The sequence below is a fragment of the Lissotriton helveticus genome, chromosome 8 (assembly GCF_964261635.1).
Source record: "Lissotriton helveticus chromosome 8, aLisHel1.1, whole genome shotgun sequence".
Classification (NCBI taxonomy): domain Eukaryota; kingdom Metazoa; phylum Chordata; class Amphibia; order Caudata; family Salamandridae; genus Lissotriton; species Lissotriton helveticus.
The window spans coordinates 1,261,167,345-1,261,194,627 of record NC_136069.1 but is presented as its reverse complement, the minus strand read 5'-3'; the positions used below and the strand labels follow the sequence as shown (position 1 = coordinate 1,261,194,627).

The following is a 27,283-nucleotide window of genomic DNA, read 5'->3' as shown; positions in this document are numbered from 1 at the left end:
ATGTTGTTGACAATGTGCATAAAGGCGGGTGTGTGTTTTTTTGCAGCGAATGTTGCTGTTGTGTTCCATGATGCGTACCTTCACCGTGCGGGTCGTCATTCCAATGTACTTCAGTCCGCAGGGACAGGTCAACATATAGACACAGTTACTGCTGTTGCAGTTGGTGTGTCGGTTCAAACACCACTCGAAGGTCTCAGAGAGCCGGACTGTTTTAGTTTGTGTTGTTCGAGGACAAACCACACAAGTGCCACACCGGTAGTGTCCCGTGACTGGGGGCAGGTCCCAAAGGGTATTCTGTGGACGGATACTTGTCTTCTTCGGTCGAGTATGGACTAGTTGGTCCTTCAGGCTAGTAGTTCTTCTGAAGGCGAACCGAGGGCGGGGGATGTCCAGAGACACGGAGTTCAAAATGCCCCAGTGCGCATTCACTGTTTTCTATATGTAAGGGGAATTTTTCGTGAAGGATGTCACGCAGGTGATGATATCCTCTTTCTCCTTTACGTGGGTTTCCAGAAGGGATTCTCTGTTGTTATTCAGGGCTCTCTTCATGGATTGTTTCAATAGTCTTGTCGGGTAGCCCCTCTCCTGGAGTTTGTGTTGTAGGGAGTGCGCCTCGCGTTGGTAGTCGGAGGTGGCGGTGCAATTTCTCCGGAGTCTAAGAAATTGTCCAAACGGTAAATTGTCCCTCAATGCCTTGGTGTGATGGCTATTGTAGAGCAGAAGGCTATTCCTGTCGGTCTCTTTCTTGTAGAGAGTGGTGGTAATTCCTGTAGGACCTAACATGATTGTCAGATCAAGGAATGGTATTGAGTCTTCAGCGATAGTCCCTGTAAATTTCAGAAAGGGATCCTGCTGGTTGATCCAGGTGCAGAAGGCATTACAGCTCGTTCGATCTCCTTTCCAAAAGATCAGGATATCGTCTATGTAACGACGCCACAGGGTTAAGTTCTCGAGGAATGGGTTGCGTTCGGGGGAGTAGATGAAATAGTTCTCGAACGTGGCCATGTATATACAGGCCACGCTCGGCGCGAAGGTCGAACCCATTGATGTCCCCCGGATCTGGTGATACAGTTGGGTGTCATACTTGAAGAAATTTTCCGTCAAAGCTATGTTAGCCAATTCCATGATGAACGAGATAGGGGTGGGGGATGTCCATTCTTCCAATCTCAGGGTGGATTCTACTGCCTCTAGGGTTGCCTGTTGGGGGATGTTCGTGTACAGGGCTGCCACGTCCAAGGTCAGTAGTAAGTCCACATCTGTGCTGCCGTCCATCTCATTGATTAAGCGAAGGACATCTCATAGATATAGTCTCTAACATTTTTAGGTCTCGCCTAGACGAAAGCAAAGCGAAGCTTTGCTGTCTAGGGCGAGACAACTTATGTAGTTACTTTTGGGGGAATGTGGACAGCAGAGTTCCACGCGCTTTTCCTGGCCGAGATTTAACCTCGGGAGCGCGCACGTCGCCGTGCCTCATATTCCCATTCACAAACAAAGCCACTCTCACGCATGCGCACATACACACACTGCATACACACACGCACCCCCCCTTAAACAGACACACGCTGCATACACACACGCACCCCCCCCTTAAACAGACACACGCGCGCAGGCACGCACGCACCCACACACACACACACACACACACACACACACACACGGAGTCCCCCGTCGGACGCCGCCCCGCAGGCCGGAACACAGCACTAGGAGCCCGGGGCTTCCGCGCCACATTACCTCGTTCTAGGAAAGGTGGCAACCCAACCCTACTTTTTCAATTCACATCCTCGAAGCGCATTCCAAGTTTCCTCCAGTTTACGTCGCTTGGCAGCAGATAGTCATGTCTCTCACTCCGTTCATCCTTTATGTCGATGTCCGTTCTCTTCCCGGTGAAGCAAGACCGTGAGTTCCAAGCCTCAATGTGACAATTTTAACTGCGTAGTAAAAAACGGATCTTTGATTGGACGAGAGCAAGAAGGGGCTGGGCTTAGGTATCAGCCGGTTCGGCTCAACGTACCCGGGATCCGGAGAAGAGCAGGATGGCAGAGTGGGGTAGAGGTAAGGAAAATAGTTCGCGAAATCGGGGGAAAACTTTTCTATGGTGCGTTTTAAATTACAAACAAAGGAGAGGGAATATCTGTGGGAGAGTACGGTGTTCGAGGCATGAAAGGAATGGAGGAGGATGAAATCATTAGAGGGCTGAGGTTTGTTTGCTGAAGTGCCGGGTCAGTTTCATCGCCTAATAGGCAATATAAAAACACCCCAAATCCCAGTCACTAAAGGTTGATACGAGTCGGACTAGGAAACCTTCACGCATTATATAGGTTGGCGATTAAAGAACCTGCCTTTATTATTTCACTGTGTGATGATAAATACAATAGTGGTGTCTGTTTGGGTCGGAAGGGGGTAGATGCAGAATGTGGGCACTCTGTGTGGGGCTGCCACCGCATAAAGTGGGCTGCATTGTCTGTGTCTGAGGGACAGGTGCAAAAATATATGAAACTCATATTGGAAAGAGCTTTCACCAATTTATTGATTTATGATTACATGCTGCCAGCTAGGCCCCGGCCTGCCTCTTCATTACCGCTGCTATCGGTTACATCTCAGCTTGACGCGCCTTTCATCTGGGAACGTTTTAAGAGCTCGTGTGTTTTTCTTCTCCCTTGTGTAAAAGGATGCACCCCAGGCAGAATTATATAGTGGGCAAGGCATCCGCAGGCGGCGGCTGTGATTTAGCAGAGACCGCACACAAGAGGACATAATCAGTTATCACCGTGCCCCCACCTTTTTTATAGCTCTTTTATGCACCGCAAACCCCGCAGGACTCCTTCAGAGCGCCGTGATTCCTCTCACGGCTCCCCCAATGCGCTCCAATATTAACAAAGTGAGCACTGTGCACGCGCCCCGGACCCCACGAACCCCAAACAGACAGCTTCCTCAATGACACACCTCCTTACACACCCCCCACCCATGACGTAACTATACCAACGCACCACAGCCGTCACACCTCGGCCCACACAGAGATCCGTGCTTGTGCCACATAAAAGGTACACAGGGCCACCGTTGCTCCCAATCAGCACACAGCTCAGCAACTACGCCCCTCTTCACATAACTTGATCTCTACAGCTCTGCTGGTGCACCCCAGTCCTCACACAGCTCTATTCTATGACTTCCAAACACTCGCGAGACGATGTTTTGTGGCAAGAGGAAGGAGGGCAGGTGTCATTAGTGCAGCGGTTACAGTGGAGCCAAGGGTCAGGGGTCAGGTGCGACATACCCATTGCACCTCATTTCGGCTGCCTTTTACTGCACAATATTGTCGGGAGTCCATTTACTTGATTTCACGAGAACCATGGGCTTTCTTGCTATTCCACTAGGAAAGGCCGCAGGGGCGACAGAATACTGCAATCATTGAAACCTATCCCAGGGCCTACGTTTCTTAGTTGTATCAAACGCACTTGCAAAAATATGATAAAAAAAATCAGCGAGTTCAGCACATGCAATAAATCAAAGGCCAGATGATCTGTGCGTCATCTGCAGAGTAGTCTCTAAACCAACTGAGATAAGTCAGGAGGTCAAGAGGCTACTGCAGGGTATTTATAAAGCCCCCAGGTTCCAATCCATTAAAATTAATTTTTGCTTTACATATTTTATAAAACACCTTAACATTTTAAGGTGCAGGAATATTCAGCAATTCCGTCACAATTACTCTTTTTTGGTGCTGTTGCTACAGCGGAACTCCAAAAATCATTTCTAAATCAGCATCACCTTTCCCTGAAACCTCCGAACACACATTTATTCTCCAGTGGGGCCCATAACACTGCACACTTTCTCTGTGCTATATAAAACTTTAAAAAAAATAAGGATTGTTTACATCCAATGGAAGGTTATGAGATGATGGGCTTGGAACAGTGTGTATGCAGTAATGTAAGAGCCAAGCTCTCTGCTCCCCATTTTCTCTGGCCGCAGGTGAAGTGACTTACTTCTATAATGCAGTGGTTGCTTAATGGAAGCCCCGGATTGCAGCACTGTTTGTCTTGAATTGCTATAACATGTGTTGACCAATTACAAATGTGTTCTACTTTATCCAGTTAACATGCACTACGTTTCTGAACTATACACCTGGTTACCTAGAATCTCCCGATCTTAAGTACCACGAGGGGTGTTTCATTATAGAGAACATAAAATTGAGTAGGCAAACAACTTTATCTCAGGCTAAAATGGGGGTTCACTGACGGGTTTTTGCTGTTTTTAATTTTCTTACACTTTCCCCAACATAATCACTCAGCACCAACACAGTATCACTCAAAAACACCAATACAGCATCACTCAAAAACACCAATACAGCATCACTTAAAAACACAACAGCATCGCTATGCACTACAACACATCACTCAGCGCCACCACAGCACCACTCAGCACCACCACAGCACCACTCAGCACCACCACAGCATCACTCAGCACAACCACAGCGTCACTCAAGAAACACAACAATATCGCTCAGGGCCACCACATCATCACTCAGCGCCACCACATCATCACTCAGGGCAAGCACAAGATCACTCACCTTCACCACAGCATCAGTCAGCACCACCACAGCGTCACTCAGCACCACCACAGCATCACTCAGCACCACCACAGCATCACTCAGCACCACCACAGCATCACTCAGCATCACTCAGCACCACCACAGCATCACTCAGCACCACCACAGCATCACTCAGCACCACCACAGCATCACTCAGCACCACCAGAGCATCACTCAGCACCACCAGAGCATCACTCAGCACCACCAGAGCATCACTCAGCACCACCAGAGCATCACTCAGCACCACCAGAGCATCACTCAGCACCACCAGAGCATCACTCAGCACCACCAGAGCATCACTCAGCACCACCAGAGCATCACTCAGCACCACCACAGCATCACTCAGCACCACCAGAGCATCACTCAGCACCACCAGAGCATCACTCACCTTCACCACAGGATCACTCACCTTCACCACAGGATCACTCACCTTTACCACAGCATCACTCACCTTTACCACAGCATCACTCACCTTTACCACAGCATCACTCACCTTTACCACAGCATCACTCACCTTTACCACAGCATCACTCACCTTTACCACAGCATCACTCACCTTTACCACAGCATCACTCACCTTTACCACAGCATCACTCAGCACCACCACAGCATCACTCAGCACCACCACAGCATCACTCAGCACCACCACAGCATCACTCAGCACCACCACAGCATCACTCAGCACCACCACAGCATCACTCAGCACCACCACAGCATCACTCGGGAACACAGCAGCATCACTCGGGAACACAGCAGCATCACTCAGTACCACAGCAGCATCACTCAGTACCACAACAGCATCACAAAGCACTACCACAGCATCACTGCAGCGCAACAGCATCACAACAGCATCAGTCAGTACCACTACAGTATCACTCAGGGCCACAACAGCAGAACTCTGGGCCAGCACATCATCACTCAACAACACCACAGCATTACTCAGTGCTTCTTACACTTTTACATTACAACTATCTATCACCCTCACTCTATCTATCTATTGCCCTCTATCTATCGCCCTCACTCTGTCTATCTATTGCACTCACTCTATCGCCATCACTCTATCAATCGATCGTCCTCACTCTATCTATCTATCTATCACCCTCCCTCTATCGATCTACCGCACTCACTCTATCTATCTATCTATCTCATCACCACAGCATCACTCAGATCCACCACAGAATAACTCAGGGGCACCACTGCATCACTATGCGCTACCACAGCGCGCTACCACAGCATGACTGAACGCCACATCATCACTCGTCGCCACCACAACATCAATCAGCGCCACCACAGCATCAATCTGTGCAACCATTAAACAACAACTGGTTCAATTATGTTTTCTCAATGTTTCAAACTTTATTACAAATGTCACAAAAAGATGTTAATATTTCACTTCTGTTCTTGGATTTTCGTCACAATAAAATACACTGAACGTAATCTTCACAAAAGTTATTTACAAAAGTTAAAGCTATTGCCATTATAAATTACAATACTTTTATTTAGGTATTAATTAATGAAAAAATTAAAAGCCATTGTTATTTCTAATATCAATACATCTAAGGCATGTAAATACAACACATATTGCATTACAAATGCTATAGGTGTCACATTTGCGAAAATTAAAACTATTGGCATTTTAAATAACAAAGCTATTAATTTCGTTATTTTCAAAACCAACACATAAATAATTTGTCATATACAATACCAATAGCTCAAACTGTCCTAATGCGAGACCTATTGCATTGCAACTGCTTGTTCAAAACAGTAGAGGCCACCAATCTGTAACTGCAGTAGTAAGGAGATCTTAATATGGTCATCAATTATGACTGCACCCTCTTCAGGGGCTATATTATTGTCATATGGTTCTAAAATGTTCTACTCAAGCAATTGGCTTAAGCTGTTCCACTGCTACTCTTAACTCATTTGCTTTGCCACTAGGAGCCAGACCCCTGCCTAATAAGTAATCTATAAACTCTCTTTTATATTTCTTCATAGAAATGCTTCCTAAAAACATGTTTATCTTATTTATTTTAATACATGTTGCTTCCATCTTGAAATGTATATGGGACACTGGTAAATCGGTGGCAAGGAACGACTGTGCATTTTACAGACATCTGCTCTGTTCAATCACGAGGCAGTTGACTAGAACTACATTGAAACACGGTGGTCCCTCAATATAACAAATCTCTCCTCACCAACAATTTTGTCAGGAAACAATAAGGGGACCTGATACACAAACACTGACAAAAAAATCTCACTGGATTCAATACAAGTCATACGAAGATTGTCAGCCTAGTGGGCTTTTCTCCTTAATACATAAGAGGTGTACTATTGGAAATCAAGTTTTTTTCCAGAGTAGCGTCTGCAACTTTTTCAACTATTTTTACTTTCTAGAAACACCATAATACAAAATTTTACAGTACAGTAAAGCGAACCATTGTCATATTTTGTAGATTATCAACTCACACTCTGAGAAAGGTAGGGTCAAAGGGATAATTTAACAACCTGCCACAGTTCTGCTCCCCTAACTATACAATATCAATAACTAACTGAACTGGGGGTCTCTCAAACAGAATGCTACAAGTGCCTGGAGCTACAAGGAGCGGATATAGAAACAGAGATACAGAAACAAGAGTTTTGTGAAAGCGCAAGAATCCTTGAGCAGAGCTAGGATTTCCTTCAATTGTCTCCGTGATCAATCTTATCATCTGGTCATCCGCCCAATCGAATGATATGTCTCTTGATCATAGAGACCATCTTCAAGGGAAACTCGCTCAATAGAGTCACTGAGGGAGCGCCAGAAAGTGAAATAATAGATCACATGTTTCTTAAAATCAATGATCACATGGAAACTTAGTGCAGTGCAAAAGAAAGTAAGTGCAGTGTTTAAAATAGAATTGTAAGGGGAAAAACAGAATGTATTATAAATATCTCCTTACACTCTAATTAAAACCAAAAAACAGTGCAAAAAGCAGAATTAACACACCTGCAGCAGCAAAGTATGACAACATAGGTCCTGAAGAAAGCCTTGGGCATTTTCCCCCAGTTGGCTGAAACATGTCGACCTTGATAAATAGCAGTTACTTGTTAATTCGGCTTTTCGGTGACTCTATTGAGCGAGTTTCCCTTGAAGATAGAGCGGATGACCAGATGATAAGATTGATCACGGAGACAATTGATGGAAATCCTAGCTCTGCTCAAGGATTCTTGCGCTTTCACAATACTCCTGTTTGTGTCTCTCTTTTTCTATATCTGCTCCTTGTAGCTCCAGGCACTTGTTGGCATTCTGTTTGAGAGACCCCATCCCTCATAATGGCGTTTTTCGTCATCCATGCACCAATGCAACCCTTATCATCATCTTTCCATTTCTGAGATGAATGTGTTCCAGTTTTTTGCAATTTCCTTCTCCTTCACCATCATAGCAACCAGGGTGTACAGGATAGGTTTATACCCCTTAATGTTCAACCATCCTACTCGAGACTCAGACTGGGATAAAAAAAGGAACCAAAACAAAAGTGACCCCATTAGTGAACCAGATAGCTAAAATAAAGTGAGCAACATTTGCAAATTAGGCCAGCTTTGAACTTTCAAAGATACGCTGAATGGGTATTTTGCAAGTTATGGGAGACTGGATTGTTTGCTGCAAGCAGCACTTGTGGTAATATTAGGGAAATTAAAAGTAAAAACTGCCCCACCTCGCCTTAAAACAAGCCCCACAACCTGCTAAAAAAAACAGGCCCACAAAATAACCTGTCACACCAGCCCATCGGGCACTGCCTGATTGGCCTATAGGCCAGTCCGACCCTGCCCCACTCAATCGAAGCTGTAATTCCAAACCTAATATAAGTTCAGTCAGAGTTTTTGCTCAGGAGAACGGTATAACATTGCATTATTCAAATTCTGTGATATACATCCTCTCATGTCAGATATAGGTAGGTTCTTAGACAAGACAATTATAAAACAGTTTGACACTATGGTAGTATGTGCTATGTAATAACTAGAATTGAATCAGCCAGCATGTATTCCCATTCAGCATCTTCCGACGTACCCAAATAAGCTGATAAAATGCTCATAAAACTCATCAAAGAAAAGGTTTTTTTTCAAAGCAGGATGCTATAGACAGACCTGCCTTGAGTGTGCAGCTAGTAAAATACCCAAAAAGCAGTGCAGGGTCTTTTGGAAGATTAGCTTGAGGAAAGCAGGTGCACATGTATAATTTGGAGTAAGATTGGCCTTTTTTAGACGGGTTAGTGCCTATGTTGTGAATTAGTATTTATTGAGATTTGGAAGCCTTTCCAACCAAAGTGTTGTACATATTAACTGTACTGGAAAATTATCCCAGTGCCATTCCTGGTTATCCATTGCAGGGAACAAGCATAAGTACCTATATTGTTCAGTGACAGATTTTCCAGATTTTCTGAAGCACGTGAAATTTTCCACTGAGAAGTAAATTTTTCTTTTTTGCATTTAATTAAACGGGGCTTTCAAAATTAAGCCTGTGGATGTTACGGGAAGCGGTCCCTGGGACCTGTGTAAATCATAATCAGAGTTACAAGTGACTGCACAGCTACTTTATTATGGGAAAATTTAAACATGATTTGAACGTGCAAGATGAAAAAATGTGATTGTGACGATTCAGTACCAGCGCATTTGGGAAGATATCGATGGCTACAAGTAGCTAGAACATAGAATATTTTGCTTTTTGAGGAGTTAAACTTGGGTGATCAGATGGCCATACAGTGCCTATAGGTGATAAAATGGGCACTTGGGAATTCATGTTAGCAGTGGAGGTGTGAAGGGTGGTAAAGAGAAGCTTTGAGCATCACTTGTACAGAGGTGGTAGGAGAAAAAGAAATAGTTGTTATCCACGGAGGCGGTGTACAGGGAGAGAAGTGTATAAGAAAGGAGAGATTTTACCAAAGAAATAGCCAAAAAATACACACTTGCGGGTAGTACAGTCAGTGCTGGATCATAAGATTATTGAGAAAGATAGAACAGTGAACTGTGAAAAGGGAACCTGACATTTCAAGAAGGAAAAGTATGTTGGAAAGAAGAAAATGAAAGACTGAACCATGTAACTAGATAGATGGAAAAGAGTACATTTGGTGAAGTGAAAAGTATGGGCATCAGCCTGGAGATGTATAGTAGCTTATAGTATAGGTGAATGGATGGAGAGTGGACACTTAAAGACTCTGGAAAAGAACGCAAGATGGAATACTGAGGAGTAATTTTGGAGCTTTGGCTTCTTCCAACAGCAGTAGTACCAGAGCAAGCTTTAAACACTGTCTGTACACACTAGTAGCTAGAGACTGGTTGAAAACGTGGGACAGCGAAGTGAGAAAGAATGAGCAAAGAGCTCAAGCCAGTGGGTCAGAGAGAGAACAAGAGGGTTTAGGAGATTAGAAAGGGTTTTTTACTCCCTTGGGGACTTAGTTGTAAATGAGGTGAATGGAATGGAGTAGGTCTGTTAGTGGAGAAGGACGAAAGAGTTAAGGAGGGCAGATAAAAGAGGTACAGACAGCCAATAGAAGAGAATAGATCTAATATTTTGTTCCTCAATATGAAAACCAGCAAAGCGAACAGCAATGAGTGACAAGATAGTGGTTCAGCACCCAATCTGAAAATTTGTTATGGATACGTAATAAGACATACCTATTGTGCATAATTTCAATCGATATTCATGAATATTATCATTAAGTGACAGACGCATGTGAAGATAGTTTCTTCTTTCCGTAAATCTGTCTGTTTTTCTGTAAAATCACGTCAAACAGTAGCCAGCGCGTTCCGTCCTACAGCGACTTCTTCAGGGCTCAGTTCATATATTAGCATCATTTGTCCATCTGAATATGGTGAATTTTTAAAGTTGTTTATCATAAGTCAACATTTGGAGTGCATTTGCTCCTTCAGTATATCCGCATGGCGTCTGCTTCAAATGGAAGACCCACTGAGCTCATATTTTACTGTTTCAACATTGTGTTGGCGGTTGTGGGATCAGTGCCTTGACCCTTCGTATTCTTTGCTTGCTGATCAGCAATGAGGGCTGATTGTGAAATAGTGGTGTGCTGGACGGCAAGCAGTGAGCAGTTGGTTTGGTATAGGTTTTGTAAATATTTTAGATGGCGATTACGAACAGATAGCAGTTACTTTTGACTACATCAAGGGCATCTATCTAGAAAGATGACGAGAGCTTCACAAGGTAATCAATCAGCTTAGAAGAAGTGTATCGTATTCTTTAGAAGTTTGACATTTGGAGCTATCCAGTGCTGGAAATGCAGTAATTGAGGGTTAAATGTACAGACTAGAAACTGTGTATTTAGAGCAGCATGTAGGGTGTCACTAAAATGACCATGGGCCCCCCAGATAAAGGTGAAGAGTTTAGCCTTGGCCCGCTCGACAACTGCCCTGTTGGGTTTCACACAAAGGCTGGGTGCTAGGCCAATGGAAGCACTTTTGAAGGTTTATAACACCAAGTGTATTCCCATCGCCACCTATGGGGCCGCCTTGTGGGGCCATGTTATTCAAGATAAAATCCAAAGGGTAGAAAATAGGTTAATTAGACTATTGCTCTCAGTTCCAAAATCGACCCCTACGTTTTCCATCCACGAGGAAGTGGGTTTGTGTTACATTACAGATAAGCTGAACCTGGCACCCCTCTTATTTTGGGCAAGGACATGGCTGAACCCAGAATTAACCTTGAACCATCTTATTCTGGAGGACGTCATGTCTTTGGACCATGCCATGGAAATACCTTGGTTGAAGTATTTAAAAAACACATTTACAGCCTTAGGTAGACCGGAACTTTTTTTATCTCCTTGTAATATTAGGAGAGAGGGCGTAAGTGGATCAAAGTCCATTTTACAGATATGGTCCGCCTTAATAGAGAGGGGAAGGAAATAATGAAACCTTCTGTAAGAGCACACTCTATGTTAATCACTACCCCAACCCTGGAACCATACCTGAATTTTGTTACAAGACCCCTTCATAGATTTTTATTATCTAGATTCAGGTTTAATTTGATTCAATTTTCTTTGGGTTACTATCCATCTTGGAACCATTCGAAAGATGCCCCCCCTTGTGAATGTGATAATTTTTCTGAGCAAAGATACCATGCAATTTATGATGTTTTGTGGGTTTTATACTGCTGCTAGGAAAAAACATCTGTTACCTGTGCTGAGGGAGGCGGGCTTCATTCAAGTGAGACCTGCATTAATCTACCTCCAGATGCTGGGCAATATTCACATTACTTTTAGTGTTGCCAGTTTCCTAGCAGAAGCTTTTCGTACTAGGAATAAACGTGTACCACTGAACATTTTATTGTAAATAAGGTATCTTTTTAAAACAGTGTCAGACACGATGTAGTTTAATCAAATATTGGCTTGCCTTGCTTTTGTATAAAATATGAAATGTGATTTTAACGTATATGTACTGTATGTGCTTTTTATGGGGTTTTTTAAAATCGAATAAAGCGTGCTTTGACTGACTGACCATAGGAAATGAAGATGTATGATCAGGTAAGGTTGCAAGGAGCTTGGGTAAGAGACAATGTGATAGATCCTGACAGTACTTTTAACATAGAGAACAGAGTTGATGGTGGATGGAGTACATGGGAGTTTAATGGATATGGCTAAGAGGAGTTGTGTATATTGGTGATGTGGCTACCATTTGAGCACATGGGGAAATGTACATGAGGGTTAGCGAGTAGTCAGAAGGGAATTGCAAGAAGGGAATATTTTGTTTTAGGAATTTAGGTTGAGTGTCACATTGATGCTCTCAACACAAGTTTCAATGTCAACAATGGCCAGTGCCATATCTAGAGAGGCTGCTAGGTATAATTTTCAGCTCTCGCATTATATCATACAGTCTCAAACACTATGCCGTTAGGCAGTTGTGCACTTCAGAAAGACAGGATTCATTTGTGTATAAGATTGCTGGCTGTAATTGTGGCATTCATCAGGTTAAGTTCTGACAGTGTGTGCAAATGACGTAGACCATGTGGGGCATCAGGTGAGGCTGATATTGGTCATGGTGTGTGACAATGTATGAAGGCAGCAGAAGACACGTTGACATACAAGTCAGTTCCAATGGCCAAGTGCAAAGTTGAGAAATATTACCAATTATAAAATAGTTTAATCCTAAATACAACTGGACAACCTCATAGACCACAAAAAGAATCCTTCAACTGCCTACTGTCTCACACCCTAACTTAAACATGAAAAGCAGTTAAATTTTTAAGGTAGTTACACACCAAGACATGAGTCCGGTATGGGGTAAACGGAGAGTTAATGGAAGAGTTTGGGGTTTCCAGAAGAGTGAGGCAGGGAGATGTTATGGCACACTTCCTATTCTTATATATTAAACTGAAAAATGTCTTATTACAGGGCAGGGCGATTATGTACAGGTAGGCCCACGTTCTCCGCCCACCCCCCTTTATGCAGCTGATGCGGTACTTATGGCATGGACAGGAAGTGAATTACAGCACCTCTTGGATAATTTTGTGGCCTTTATGCAGAATCTTGAACTGAGCGCAAATTGCGATAGGACCTTCCCCATGATTTTAGGGCTGGCTAAAAAGATATTGTATCTATTTTCTAAATGGTAATATAATTGACACAAATAATACTTTCTCTTATCTAGGCATCCCTTTTGATAATCTGACTAATTGTGGCCACTTAAAGAAACCTCAGGTATTGTATTTTGAGAAAGCAATATTGGCAGTAAAGGGTTTTGCCACAAAGCTGGGTCGAAAGCCGGTGAAAGGGATATTGGAGGTCTATGCTGCTAAATGTGTCCCAGTAGAAAACTATGGGGCAGGGGTTTAGGGTCATGTAAACATCACTGATGTACAGAGGGTGGAAAAATTAATATCTCAAAAGTCTTCTGGTGGTCAACCCAAGTAGCTTCTCTACTATTCGCCATCAAGAGTTAGGGTTGCCCTTCATAGAAGATAGTCTAGCCGCTATAACAACTTTACTTCAGTAGCATTCTATGTGTACGAAATCAAAGGCTGTGTCAAATAGGGACATAGCAAAGAATTGCGTAGGTTTAGATTTAGCAGGGAACATTCCTTGATTAGAGTATATTTGAAGAGTGTGCCAGAAGTTCAGTGTATGAAAATATTTTGATAAACCTGCAGACAATTAACAGGTATAATTTTACCATTTTTTGATTTCATATAAAGCCAACATCAGAAGGTGGCCAGATTAATCGAAGGGGACTTAACTGTCATGCCGCCTTACTAATCTGCAGTAGCATGCAACCATATGTCAATTTGGTCACAAATGAAAAGCATAGGTTCCTTTCAACTAGATTTCTTCTAAACATTATATATTTCCTTGCGTCTTTCCCACTGAACCATGCCTACCATGCCTAGTCGTTTGACCTTGCCGAGGCGACTATCATTCAAAGGAAAGTTACTTTACATTTACTCTTTTTTGTGGGTTCTGTGTAAATCTTAGGAAAAGCTTTATTCCCCTTTTGTTAAAATGTTTACATTTTTCACAATGTTTGTCAGCTCTGAGGTATTTGCAACAACTACCAACCCATTTAATTTGTAACTCTATTGCTAAATATTTGGGGGGGGAAGTCAGAAACATTAGAAGTTTAGCTTTGCAGAACCATATTTTAAAGAGATAATGATATGGCCCAAGGTAAGTTTTATGGGTTTTTAGATATTTAAATTTTTTGGCTGGTTGCAGGGGTACTGTGCTTGCATTGTTATTAATGGATCAAGTGGAATACTGGCTATTAGTTGCCTTTTTAGTTGTATACCTTTAATGAGTGTTGTCATAATGTATTTTGATTAACGGAATTTTGCACGTTTGTGTATTTTTCATCTTTTATGGCTTGGGCATTGCTCAACGGAATAAAGAGATTGATTTGACAATCAGATTGTCACAAGTGTTCTCGGTTAGCGTATGTTATTACATTGTGTGGAGCAGGTGAAGTGTTATAAGGCAACATGTGTAAATGACAAGATTTCCTACAATGTGTAGAGTTGATTTGGTAAACATGGTCAGATCTTAACCAAGTGGCACAGCCCAAACTAAAACAAGTTAGACCAATCCAATCAAAATCTTGGTTTAACCCAGATCTCAACAACGAAAGGCGACAACTTAGAAAAGCTGAAAGGCAATGGAGACAAAACCCCTTGACAATCCACCTAGCACTACTTAGAACTACAAGGCTGTCTTATAAAAAATAAATTTTTAGAGAAAAAGTCTTTTTTTCCCCACAAACAACTGGACCGTGCAAAGAATAGACCCAGAGAGCTCTTCAAAATTGTCAAACCTCAAACCGCGTCCTCACCCCCACATGAAATAATTGCCACTAATGAACGCTGTAAAGAAATTGCCGGCTTTTTCACGGACAAGGTCACAAAAATTGAGCAATCCTTCTTACAAGTGACTTATCTACCCTCCGTCCCAAACATCCTCACCAACCCACCTCCTTCCATGACAGCTCCAACCCTGAACTCACCATTGACCAAATGGCTCTAAAAAGGTACTTACGGTAACCATTATCGCACCCAACTGACAAACAATGCCAACTGGTCTGACTTCACACCCATGACTCAAAGGGAAGTCTTCAATATTATAGCGAAATTAAAACCCACTTCACACACGAAAGATCCACTCCCATCCAAGATTGTACAAAACCTCAACCACATCATTGCCCTGTACTGGACAAAAATCATCAAAGCATCTCTCGCCTTGTGCTGTGTCCCTGACTCCCTCCAACTCTGTCAAATCACACCCATTCTCAAAAACCCAAAGGCTGATCTTAATGATCTCAACTTCAGCCCTATCTCCAACCTCTCTTTCCTAGCCACAGCTATGGAAAAATGTGTCTTACAGCAACTTAATCATCATATAGGGGATTTCAACCTCCATGACACCTTCCAATCATGGTTTAGGAAAGGCTGCTGCACTGAAACTGCCATGCTCAATATCTCAGATGACATCCACAGATCCTTAGACAATGGTGACGCATGCCTACTCATCCTACTTGACTTATCAGCAGCCTTTATACCGTAAATCACCCAGCCTTATTTGAATCGCTGAAGATCCGCTCTGGTATCAATGGCACAGTATTAAAATGATTCACATCATACCTACAACATCAATCGCAACAAATCAAAATCAACTTCTGCCTCTCAAATCCCACACGTGTCCCACTTGGTGTGCCCCAGGGCTCAATTCTCTCCCCTTCCCTTTTGAACCTCTTCATGGAACCCCTTAAAATCATCCTGAAACAAGCAAGGATCAAATATCACCTAGATGCTTATGACACCCAGCTCTATTAAAAAATCAAATCACCTAGTGACATCCTACATCTCAACGCCACTCTGAGCAAGATACCATCTTGGTTCAACTCGAAACACTTAAAGATTAACCCCAACAAAACAGAAAAAAATATGTTCTCCCCTAGAAGCAACCACCTACCTATCCACGAATGGCTCAGCGACCTGAATGCATTAAATTGTTCTCTCACTCTATCCAACTCAGCAAAGACCCTAGGCTTCATCCTGGACTAAAACAAGTCAATGAAGAATCACATCAAAAGCTCAGCCAAAGGAGCGCTTTACACACTTAAAACACCTCAAGAAAAATTAAACCATTCATTCCCTCGGTTGCTTTCATGATGGTGGTCCAATCTCTCGTCCTCTCCAAACTGGACTATGGTAACGCCACCCTCACAGGGATGCCGAAAACTCACCTTGCCCCCCTTAGATCCGTCCTAAACATGGCAGCCCGGCTCCTAACAGCTGTTAAACAGTTTGAAGACATCACACCAGCCCTCAAGGTTCTCAACTGGCTTCCCATCAAAGGAAGATGTACTTTCAAGATTGCTTGCATCACCCACAAAGCCCTTCACTCACATACCCCAACTACTTAGACAGCAAGCTCACGAAAGTTGGAAAAACCAGAACTTTGAGAAGTTCCAACTCACTTCTTCTCGTACCTCCCAAACTAATATGGAAATCAACCCAGACTCGCTCTCTCTCTGGAAATACACTCAGCATATGGACCTACAATACAACCTCTTCTTCTCTTGCTTCAAAAGTGACTTGAAACGCCTCCTCCTCAACAAATACTTTAACACCTAAGCATTCCGATCATTGTTAACTTTCTCTCTTTATAGGTCTCGGCCATCCGTTATAGTCAGTTGTTGGTGTGTTGCTGCTGTTTTAGTAGGTGTTTCTTTCCCTTAATCTTACTTTGTTCTTATGGCTCATACGGTTACTCCACGCTTTAACGATTTTTTTTTGTTTATTTTTGTGTGTGTTTCTAAAAATATAATATGTCTTGCATCCTATGTAAGCGACCTGAATATATACTGTGTTCTTCGATCACGGAAAGCGCTCTGATACCCTCGGGTCAATCTAGCGCTATATAAAACCTATAAATCTGAACTTATGCGGCACTGGTCACTTACTTGAGATAAGATATCTTATTTAATATGTGTCAGTGCTGCAAGTCTGTCAAATAAATGACCTACGAAAGAAAACTGAGTTAGTAAATCTTCAGTTTTGACTTACTACAGATCCTTATTAACAGGCTTACCTCCCGTGTATCTGTCTTTAGGCTTCCACAGGTGGGAGAGATCTCTTCTTTTCCGTTTCTGGGCAGGATCCATTCATTGGTTACGGTTTTGTTTTTTTAAACCCCTTGATTACGCTGATAACACAGGCTTAATCTGCCACTGTGATAATCAATCACAACAATCACTTTTGCACTTTGTTTTTCTGCAAATCGTTCAGTCTAGCACGTACACACTTTATCCAGACATTGTTGCCTAAGCTAGGTTTTCGACAGTGTAGAGTAGCCCTGCTCCGCTTACAATTTTTAAGCTCATGCAAAATTTCTTACTTTGTGTGTGCTTTTCTGAAAGCAGCCATTCGGGCCAGAAAAACTATAGATGGCTAACTTGCTTGTCTGAACCGTCTTTTATTAGATGCCGTTAGAGCGAGATGTTTTCTATTCTATTTATTAGTATTAGCTAGGAGCACATGGGGGACCCTATTTGAGGTTTTTGTCCTCCTATCTCGCTTGATAACTGTATATTTGTGTCCGTGTTTATGTCTGTTTGTGCTTTTTTAACCTAGTTATACAATGAACTCGGACACCTAAAGTGCACTAATGTAATCACACTTTTAATCGTTTTTAAATTACTGTAAATTTGGATTTATACACTGTGGTTTTGTATTTGATACTATGTGCTTTTATGGTCTATTTTATTCGGCTGAATGAAGAATTTGAGGATGATGAAATGGCAATATGAAAGCTACATAATTATTAGATGCTGAGAATGCATAGATATACAATGGACTAGTATGGAACAGTGCAGCGGTATCGTGCAGTCTGAGAGTGAGAAGTAAACATTTGCCAGAGGTACCCACGAAAACAACAATTTAAATAGCGTACATAAAAGAAATCTAAGTTTACACATACATCTCTCCACTTCAATGATTGAAGGTCTCAAAGTGGGGGCGTTAAGAGTGCTGCTAAGAGGCAACAGCGTGACAACCCAGCACTCTGCATATCAAATAATATACGCGAGCTTCTGTAAAAAGGTCTTCAGTTTGGTAATTATTATAGGTTAGGATCTGTGAGAATATAAGTAATCCACATTGGCTATGTAAGGGATGTGGCAATTATGTGATTGATCTTTTACAGGAGAAAGAAAGACAGCAAGAGTCAAAATTCATTGCTCAGGAATTAGTGTGATTAAAAGGAAGACGCTTATATACAGTTACAGTATCACATGCTTTAATTGAGCAACGTCTGCCACAGTGTACAGCAAAACAGTTATAAGGTTACAAATGACGAATCAGATGTAAGATCATAACATGCATTTTTTTTTTACTTTGCTTATTATGTTTTACAGTGGTTAGCATTTGTCATACATCATTCCAGTTACATCAGTCAAGTTTTTACAACTTCTCATTGCATACCCATCTCTATCAATGTGAATTTTCAGCCTGTGGCGTTCCGCAGCTAGCTGAGGTTAAAGTCGCTACAAGGGTGGAGGAGTCAGTGAAATCTTGCGCTGTCTCATTTTATCATTAGGCGTGGTGAGGCGAGGAACACAGGCATTAGCTGCTACAATATTACAAACTGTTTCTCAAATAAAACCATTTGTTCTTGCCTAAGTATGCATCATGCGGTTGGACAGTGCCTGGGGCTCTTGTTTTACTGATGTCTGTTGAGGTTGGGGGATATCTGCGTCTGTGATGGACGCATGTTATGATTAGGGTTCCCAGTTTTATGTTTTGGTTTTTTTTTTACATTTCCGTCTGTACTTCTCCATATTTTTTTTTTACCATTCTATTGTCATTTATACATATTTATTTTGAGAATAAGTGGAGTCAAAAATTGTATATTTCCACATTTATTGAACTGATAAACATGTACTGGTTCATAGATACCAGTCTCATTTTTGCAAACAAAGGAGCCAAATATAACAAAACCCTACACTCACAGGTAAATATTAACATTACATACAAATATATGTTGATATATGCCTGTATGTATGGAAATCTCATGCTGTTTTTTCAACTTCTCATGCTGTCCATCTGCTCAGCTGGTGGCCTGGAATTAATGAAGGACACCATGGAGAGTCACTCAAAAGAAGTAAAATTTTCTGTATTTGTCCACTTTGAAATAGACTGTTTCATGTCTGCGTTGATCAGTAAAAACGGAAACTTAGACACTTTCACTTGGGGTCTGCTCTGGATGTGTGAAGGTCGTGAGGATCTCGTTCCAGCGTTCAGCAATGGGGTAGCGCCAATGGGGTGGCGCCTAAGTCTTTGTCTCTTCTTTCGTATTAGTGTGTGATGTTCGCTAGTGGCCCACTTGCATATGTCCAATTGCCACTTCACTATAGCTGGAGCGTCTGTTGCTTTCCATTGCATCGCGATGAACTCCCTAGCAGATGTGAAGCCTAAGTCTGAAATTAGTTTGTGGTCTATTTGTGGCTGACCTCGAGAATAATTCAAATAGGTACATGTTGGGAGTGGCCGGCAGACCTGGATGACAGCCTCCTGACAGCGTGAACATGCATTAGTGTTAACACCCATCATGATATTGAATCACCTAGGTGCGAGGTAAGTAGAGTGCAAGTAGTTAAACTGTGTATATTTCAATCTTGCATACCTATAGACATTGTGCATATAGCATGTGGCCTTTTCCCATTCTCTATTTGTAAGGTTACCACCGAGGTATCGTCCAACCCTAACCCGAGTGCCTTATAGTGTGCAGCGTGTCTCATGTGTATCAGAAATATATTAAACCAGGAGATCGGTCTAGTGTTGCTCCCATCGTAAACAGAAGTTGTCAAATGTCATAGGTTGCAGAATCCGTGTCGTCTCAGCCCCACGCATCTCTGACAATCGTTCAGAGTGCGCTGTATGTCAAGAAATACGTGTGCTGCAGAAGCAATTCAGTCTCCATCTCCTCCAACGTTAGGAACGTCCCTTCGTTAGAACAGTACACTATGGTGAGAGTATCAGCCCCCTGATCATAACGTAAACAGTTGACGAATTATAGGCTACGGCCTGACAATGTATGCTCTTGGTGTGTAGTAGGCAGAGGTAGTGTAGGAATTACACAATACGGTTGTGTTCGAAAGCAACTTGCTTGGCTTACATATTATAATCAGGGATTCGGTAGTCTGTAGTAGCTCATTTGTGCCCCGATATTACTAACATAGTAATGGAAAATGAATAGTTTAACGTGCTGAATATTTTAAAAGGTGTCCCAAAAAAAGCTCACGCGTAGAAATACAAGACTTCTAAACTTAGTCATATGACTTGTGACATACGCAAGCGGACTGATTAGGTCTCTTTCCAGCACTAGGAGGTGCTACGCATCTGCACAAGCGAAATCCCAAGTGGCATACGAAAATCGGGTTAGGCCAACAGTATGAAGGACCAGCCCAGGGCCAAGCCAAGTTTTGGACTGCTCTTCAACGTTGTAACTCAGTTAATGACAGAGGGTTACTACGATCAAAAGGCCTGCATGCTATTTGTGTACGTATACAAGTCGATATTCGCTGACTCCTGGAAAAAAGTAGGTCTTAACTACATATATAGGTGTGTGGTCTACACATCCCGGCATATCAGATTATAAACTGTGCGCCTCCAGTGGCTAGTAAGCGTCTATCGTAAAGGAAAAGGGTGATCAGCTGATGTTCTGAATCGCACAGTACCAGTAGGAACGCAATACACGCTTATCCAGACCACATCACAGAAAAAGTCACGCAACCCATGTGCTCAACAAATGTAACTACCTAACATTTACTGAGATGTCCCTTGTTATTAGATATACGAGTCTATATTTATGGAGCTCTTGTCAATAACTCTTGCTTTCTGCTGTTGGCAAGCAAAACGGTAGCAGACACCTCTGACACACCCCTCGTAGAACAGTGATTTAAACCTCCTACCCATGGTTTTCCACCGCTTGTATGACATTCTGATCGCAACAGAACCATGAGTGTTTTTAAACGTTCTGACAGTGAACTGGTCCTGCCCATGCTCCTCCCTTAGGTATTCCCTCAAACCTCCAACCCACCTGTCGGGCGGCAGCTTGGATGTGTCTCCTCGGGCTCCCGCCTCAGCTGGCTGCGCTTCGCCCTGACACTCCTGCAGCTGCTGCGGCAGCTCGTCGGAACTCATGCGCGACTCGGCCTCGCCACCCCTCGGCCTCTCCCGGGCCCGGCTCCTTCTTGGGGCCGCTCACTGTACAGGAGCCCACGAACGCGCGGACATGAGCAAAGCTTAGGGTGCGCGTGATGGGGGCTGCGCTGTTCCGGAGCGAGAGGGGAGAGGCAGCTGCCTGGGGGTGAGCGGTGGAAGAGGACTGTACTCTCTAGTCACCCCGAACCGAGTTCCGCCATCTTGGTTCAAGTCACGGATACCTCTGGCAGCGAAAGCTGGGAGGACCGGCCAGGCGAGCCTATCCCACAGTGCACAGCGCTGTATGCTAGCTCTCCAAATCATCATAGAGTTTCGGCTACAGTTCTGTAAAACTGCACTGCTAAGGTTGCACCGGGGCTGGTGGGCATTTAGAGTGCTCGCCGTGTTTTGGGTCAGGCAAAACTGCGTGCTTTTTTAAAATATCCTCTTGTAGCATATATGCTATCGATAATTAATGAAAAATACAGTGGACACAAAAGTAGAACATCTATTTAAAAAAAGTATCAGAAGTAGTTGTTTTATTATTTTCAAAGAGGGCAGAGGACCCAGTAGGCACTTTCATCCTCTTCACCATCCACACTACAATTTTTAACCATTGTCAGCGACGCCTTGTCTTCCATCCTTATTAACGTCTATTGGTCCCGCAGAGAACTTTGTGATTGGCTCTCGAACTTCGCATCTGGTTACCCGTGGTGTTATCGCGAGATCTTATCTGTAGCTGGCTACACTGTCATTTTAAGGTCGTAAAGAGCCGTAAAAGAAAACCGTGTCAACTTGCTACTTGATTGGATAGTCACGACACCTGTCAGTTTTATGCATGCAAGAGTTCTCTATTTTCAGACTTCTGTTCCCACAGGTTGGCCCCTCATTGTGAAAATCCTCTAGTAGTAGCGTGGCATTTACAAGCCTCTGTCTTCTTTGCATCGGCCTTGGTAAGTTTAATGCCCTTTCGTGTGCTACCGAGAAAAATAATGCCCTTTCGTGTGCTACCGAGAAAAAACAATGGGCTTCATGCGAATCGTAGCTTTTCATTTGTGCATTGCACACATTTTTATCTGGATGCGATAACAATACTTAGTGATAAATGTGAAGATAATACACCATAAAGAGCTCATTGCATTTAAACCACTCCGAAGAGCTAATTACGTTTAACCGCACAGCTTGAGACAGTGTACCACGAAACATTACCTAGGCTGAATGAAGTCGGTATAGATGACACCGCTCTAAACTGGATTTTCTCAGACTTAAACAACAGAGCATACCGGATTCACACACCGCATTTCTCTTAAAATCCTTACTACATACACCAGGAGTTCTATAAGGATCAATCGTCTCACCTCCACATTTTAACATGTGCATGAAACCAATTCTTCATATTATCAACAGTTTCAAACTAACCTGCTACAGATGTGTAGATAACTCTTCTAATGGAGACACAAACTGGTTAAACTTTGGAGTATTTTTTATTTGTATAGCGGCAACAGCCAGCTATCCAGGGAAGACTGACAGATACAATAACTGTCCTCTCTCTGTTGCTTACCTCTCTTCGTGTTGATAACGTTGGAAACACATGCTCCAGCGGATACTGAGTCCTTTTTGATCACATTTAGTTTGTTATCACAATATCTTTCTGACACACATTTGGTCCTCCGATGGACCTTGCTTTGTACCGATGAGGAGTTGGACATAGAGAATCCAATACCCTGGAATTGGACAACTGACTTGCAAGCTAGTAATTAAATTCATGTATATGACTCTTAAAACCAGACTATATAAGTAAAGATTTATCACTGCTAGTCCGAATCTTCTGAAGAATGATTGAGTTCTGATGATTGTCAGGCAGCATAAAAGAAGACACATCTTATAGAAAGAGGTGGTGCTGATCACATAAGTAGCGAGATCATCCAGTATACGTAAACTTTCATGTTCCCAAAGGATCAACCTTGCTGCAACCAGTCCTTGTAAGCGAGTGAGAACTCCCCTAGTAAGACACAGTTTTGATTCACATTGTAAGTTTGCAAAAACGTGTCACATGTGTAAGACACAGCAGAGTAGGAAAATTCAGGCCTTTATTAAATTGACTCAAGAATAAAAAATTTGCTAGCATTCGCGCCAAGAATTTTCAATTCTATTAAGGACACGGTGGCGAAGATTATGCTTTCTCTCTCTTTACTGGAAAATTAACAGCAGCCAATAAGAACATTCAAAACATATTGAAAAGTAAAACATTTTCAGAATGCTTAGCATCACATTGTCAACACCATAGAGACTAGCCCTATAAATAACTGTCCACACCAGAACACTTCCTCTTTCTTTGCCAAACGAGCAGAGTCCAACTTGAACAGAATTATGCATCATAATCAGTACCCGGGGTGAGATAATTTTCGCCTATGTGTCCTTAATAGAATTAAAAATTCTTGGTGCGAATGCTAGCAAATTTTTTATTCTATTACAGGACCGGAGGCTTCAGATTATGCTAGTTTAACGTTTATCCAAAACAACAGAAGCAACATCACCCACAGGTTTGTAATAAAACTGTTTGAAGGTGGAACTAGAAGACCAATCAGCCGCTTTCATGATATCTTGTATACTAGTACCCAACATAAATGATTTTGAAGCCATAGAGCCTCTGACTGAATGCGCTCTAAATAAATTGGTGTCAATACCGGCCTCTGACATTACATATCTAAGCCACCTGGCAATCGTAGCAGAGGTAACCGGTTTGAAAGGTTTTTGTAAAGCGATTAGAAACCTTGAACAGCCAGCTGGTCTGAGCGACCGTGTAGTCTCTTCATATACTTTAAGACATTTGACAACACAGAGTTTTTCATTTAATGGAAAAACATTGTAATCAATAGATTTGGAAAAAGTTTTAGTGCGAGCAGTTATCACAAAAGATACACCTTCAGGGGAAAATATTCTAGCCTCCAAGTCTAACACTTTAACGTCAGAAACCCCGCGACATGCAGATAAACATAACAGCATGGCCAACTTAGCTGTCAATTGTTTTCTGGACAGTAATTCATTACTAGGCCATTGTTCAAATAACTGCAATACTTTAGACACATCCCATAAAGAGGTATACTTAGCCTTAGGAGGGTTCGCTGTACGTATCCCTTTGAGAAGTTTACACACTATCGGATGCATACCGACCGGCCTGCCCTCTAGGTGTACATGGCCCGCGGAAATAGCTGACCGGAAATTTTTCACCGATCTATAGGATAAACCATCAGCGACTTTTTGTGAAAAAAAAATTCAAATGTGAGAGATTTCTGCTTCCATGGGATCCAGGTGTCTCTCCAAGCACCAACCCAACCAAGCCAAGCCTTCCATGCGGACCGTATCTCTTCCTGGTAGATGGGGCACAGGCTTGTTGGATAAAACTGGAAGCTTGTGAAATTCCTGGCAATGACCACTGTTGCTGGAAAGCTTCCAGGCCATCAGGGACAGCTTCCCCGTGAGGACTAACGGGTGGAGCTCCCCCTGAGGGCCCTGGAGTATCCTCGGGAAGCACGGGAGACGAATTGGAGAGTCGCACGCCAGGACAGGAAACCAGGGCTGAGACTTCCAAATCGGAGTGACCATCACAATCTCCGCTTCTTGCCGAACAACTTGATTCGCTACACTGGGTATTAGGATGAACGGAGAAAATGCATACTGGGTGTTCCGAGACCAATCCTGAAAGAAGGCATCGGTCGCTCTCGCTAGGGGATCTGGCCTCCAACTGAAGAAGGACTCCAGTTGATGATTCAGCAGAAAGGCAAAAATATATATTTGGAACGGACCCCACAGCGACTGGAGCTTGCAAAACAGAAGTGGATGAAGCTTCCAGTCACTGTAATCTTTCAGATGATGGGATTGCTAGTCCGATACTGCATAATCTCGACCCGGAAGGTAATCAGCAATCACTGTGATCTGATGTGCTAGGCAATAGTGCCAGAAATCCTTGGTGATCTCCTCCAACATTGGGGATCTGATACCCCCCCAGTTTGTTTATATACCTCACAGCGGAGATATTGTCCATTCGCAACAGAATACAACATGATACCTTCCTGGGTGAGAGAGTGCGAATCGCAAATGACCCAGCCAGGCCCTTTTGTAGGTGATTGATCTTGAGACGTTGAAGGGCTCATTAATGTAAAGGTCCCGGGAAAATCGCCTGTATGGATGACGCCAGTAGGCCCACTAGGCGAGCGATCGCTCGTATGGACATCACTTGTGTGTCTAGAGTTTTTCTCAATTCCTTCTTCAGGTCCCTCAGCTTCTGCTTGGGCAACTGAAGCTGGGCCGACTGAGAGTTGATCACACATCCCAAGAATTCCAGGGACTGTGTTGAAACCAGAACTGACTTCGACTTGTTTATGACAAATCCCAGACCCCTTAACATCGTCTTTGGTATCTGCAGGTGAAGGGTCGCTAGGGAAGCCGAAGGAGCCATTATCAGGATGTCGTCGAGGTAAATTATTAAGCGTATTCCCTGCTCCCGAAGGCGTACAATCACCGGTTTCAATAAGTTGGTGAAGCACCAAGGAGCCGAGGAGAGATCAAACGGCAGGACCAAATATTCCAGGCGACTGCCGCGCCATTGGAACTGAAGGAACCTGCGATGAGGCGGAAAAATGGGAACCGTCAGGTACACGTCTTTGAGATCGGGACGGACCAACCAATCTGCTTGTCTCAGGATGTCTGCTAGAAGATGAGTCCTCTCCATCTTGAAGTGACGGTAAAGCACCAAGGAATTGAAGTCTTTCAGGTTTAGTACTAAACTGTAAACGCCGCCCCTCTTCTGCACCAGAAAGACGTTGCTGCGGAAGCCCCCAGGCCCCTCTTTGCAGTAGGCGACCGCGTGCTTCTCCAGTAAGTCTTCTATTTCGTGATCTACAAAAAGTTCGTCTTGTTGGGAAAAATACAGAGGGGATGGGAGATACTCCTGCGAGGGAGTTTGACAGAAATCAATTCGAAACCCTTGTACTGTCTGGAGAACCCAGGCAACCTGATTAATGATGCGCCAATTGTGAAGAAAGTGGTGACTCCGACCCCCCCAAAGGATAGAGAGACAGACACAGAGGGCTTACCTGCTGTAATTTGAGGCTGGAAGTTTCCCCTCTGGCCTCCTTGATGGAAACGGCGCCGGTTGAAGCGCCTTGTGGGATAAAATTTGCATCCTCTGGTGGGATCCTGGTAGTCACTGTGGCCGTAACCCCATCTGGGGTTTTTTGCTGGTACCGACGGCCTGGCGAGTGGCCCCTGCCTCGCCCGGCCTGTCCAAAAAGGCCTGTGTGAAACACCCTCTTGATATTTGTCTGGGCCTTGTCCAATGAAGTGAAAGTCCCTACATATTTGGAGACATCCTTTACAAAACGCTCCCCGAACAAGAGGCCGTCCCCCAAGGGACCTGATTCAGCAGCTGCTTACTCGGTTAAGTTAGTATCCATGCGCATCAGGAGTGACTTTCTGCGCTCTGCTGAGATGCCGCAATTCATGATGCCCAAAAAGCAGATGGCACGCTGCGTCCAACCAGTGAGAATATCTGGGTCAATCGGGTCGCCGGACTCCTTGGCTAACAGGGCTAATTCAAGGATCTTGGACAAGGGACCAATGGTATCCAACAACTTATCCTGGCACCCTCACCAGGCCCGATCGATGCCTTTCTTTGGATCTTTCTGAATATTTTTCTTGAAAGCCAGCATATTCAGGTCGATATCGGTAGTCTCTGCAACTTTGTCAGGTACATCCGGGCGCAGGTATTCCGACCGAAGTCGGTTCCTGACTTCTCTGTCGAAGGAGCGCCTCAAATTCTGATGTATGTAATCTGCAACCTCCGGATGAGGTGCCCAATCACATGACCTCAGATGTATGATCTCTTGTGGGTTGAAGTCAAAAGGATTGGCGGGTTGATAGACTGGGGGTGACTGGGTATGGATAGAAGGCCTCTTGGCCTTCTTCTTCTTAGGAGATGCTGTATGACCAGTTGAATCTGTGTCTGTACCAGTATCGGTATCAGT

General features: G+C 43.3%; 1 protein-coding gene across 1 annotated transcript in view; it reads right to left on the bottom strand.

Annotated features, from left to right (window-relative positions):
* The window catches only part of UBE3A (ubiquitin protein ligase E3A), a 337,766-nt gene extending 316,245 nt beyond the window's left edge, over positions 1-21,521 (bottom strand). Inside the window, exon 1 of the mRNA XM_078658239.1 lies at positions 21,154-21,521. Within this exon, the coding sequence (XP_078514365.1) occupies positions 21,154-21,257 (104 nt within the window). The 5' untranslated portion in view covers positions 21,258-21,521. The remainder of the gene's footprint in view (positions 1-21,153) is intronic.
* Between the last annotated feature and the right edge of the window lie 5,762 nt (positions 21,522-27,283).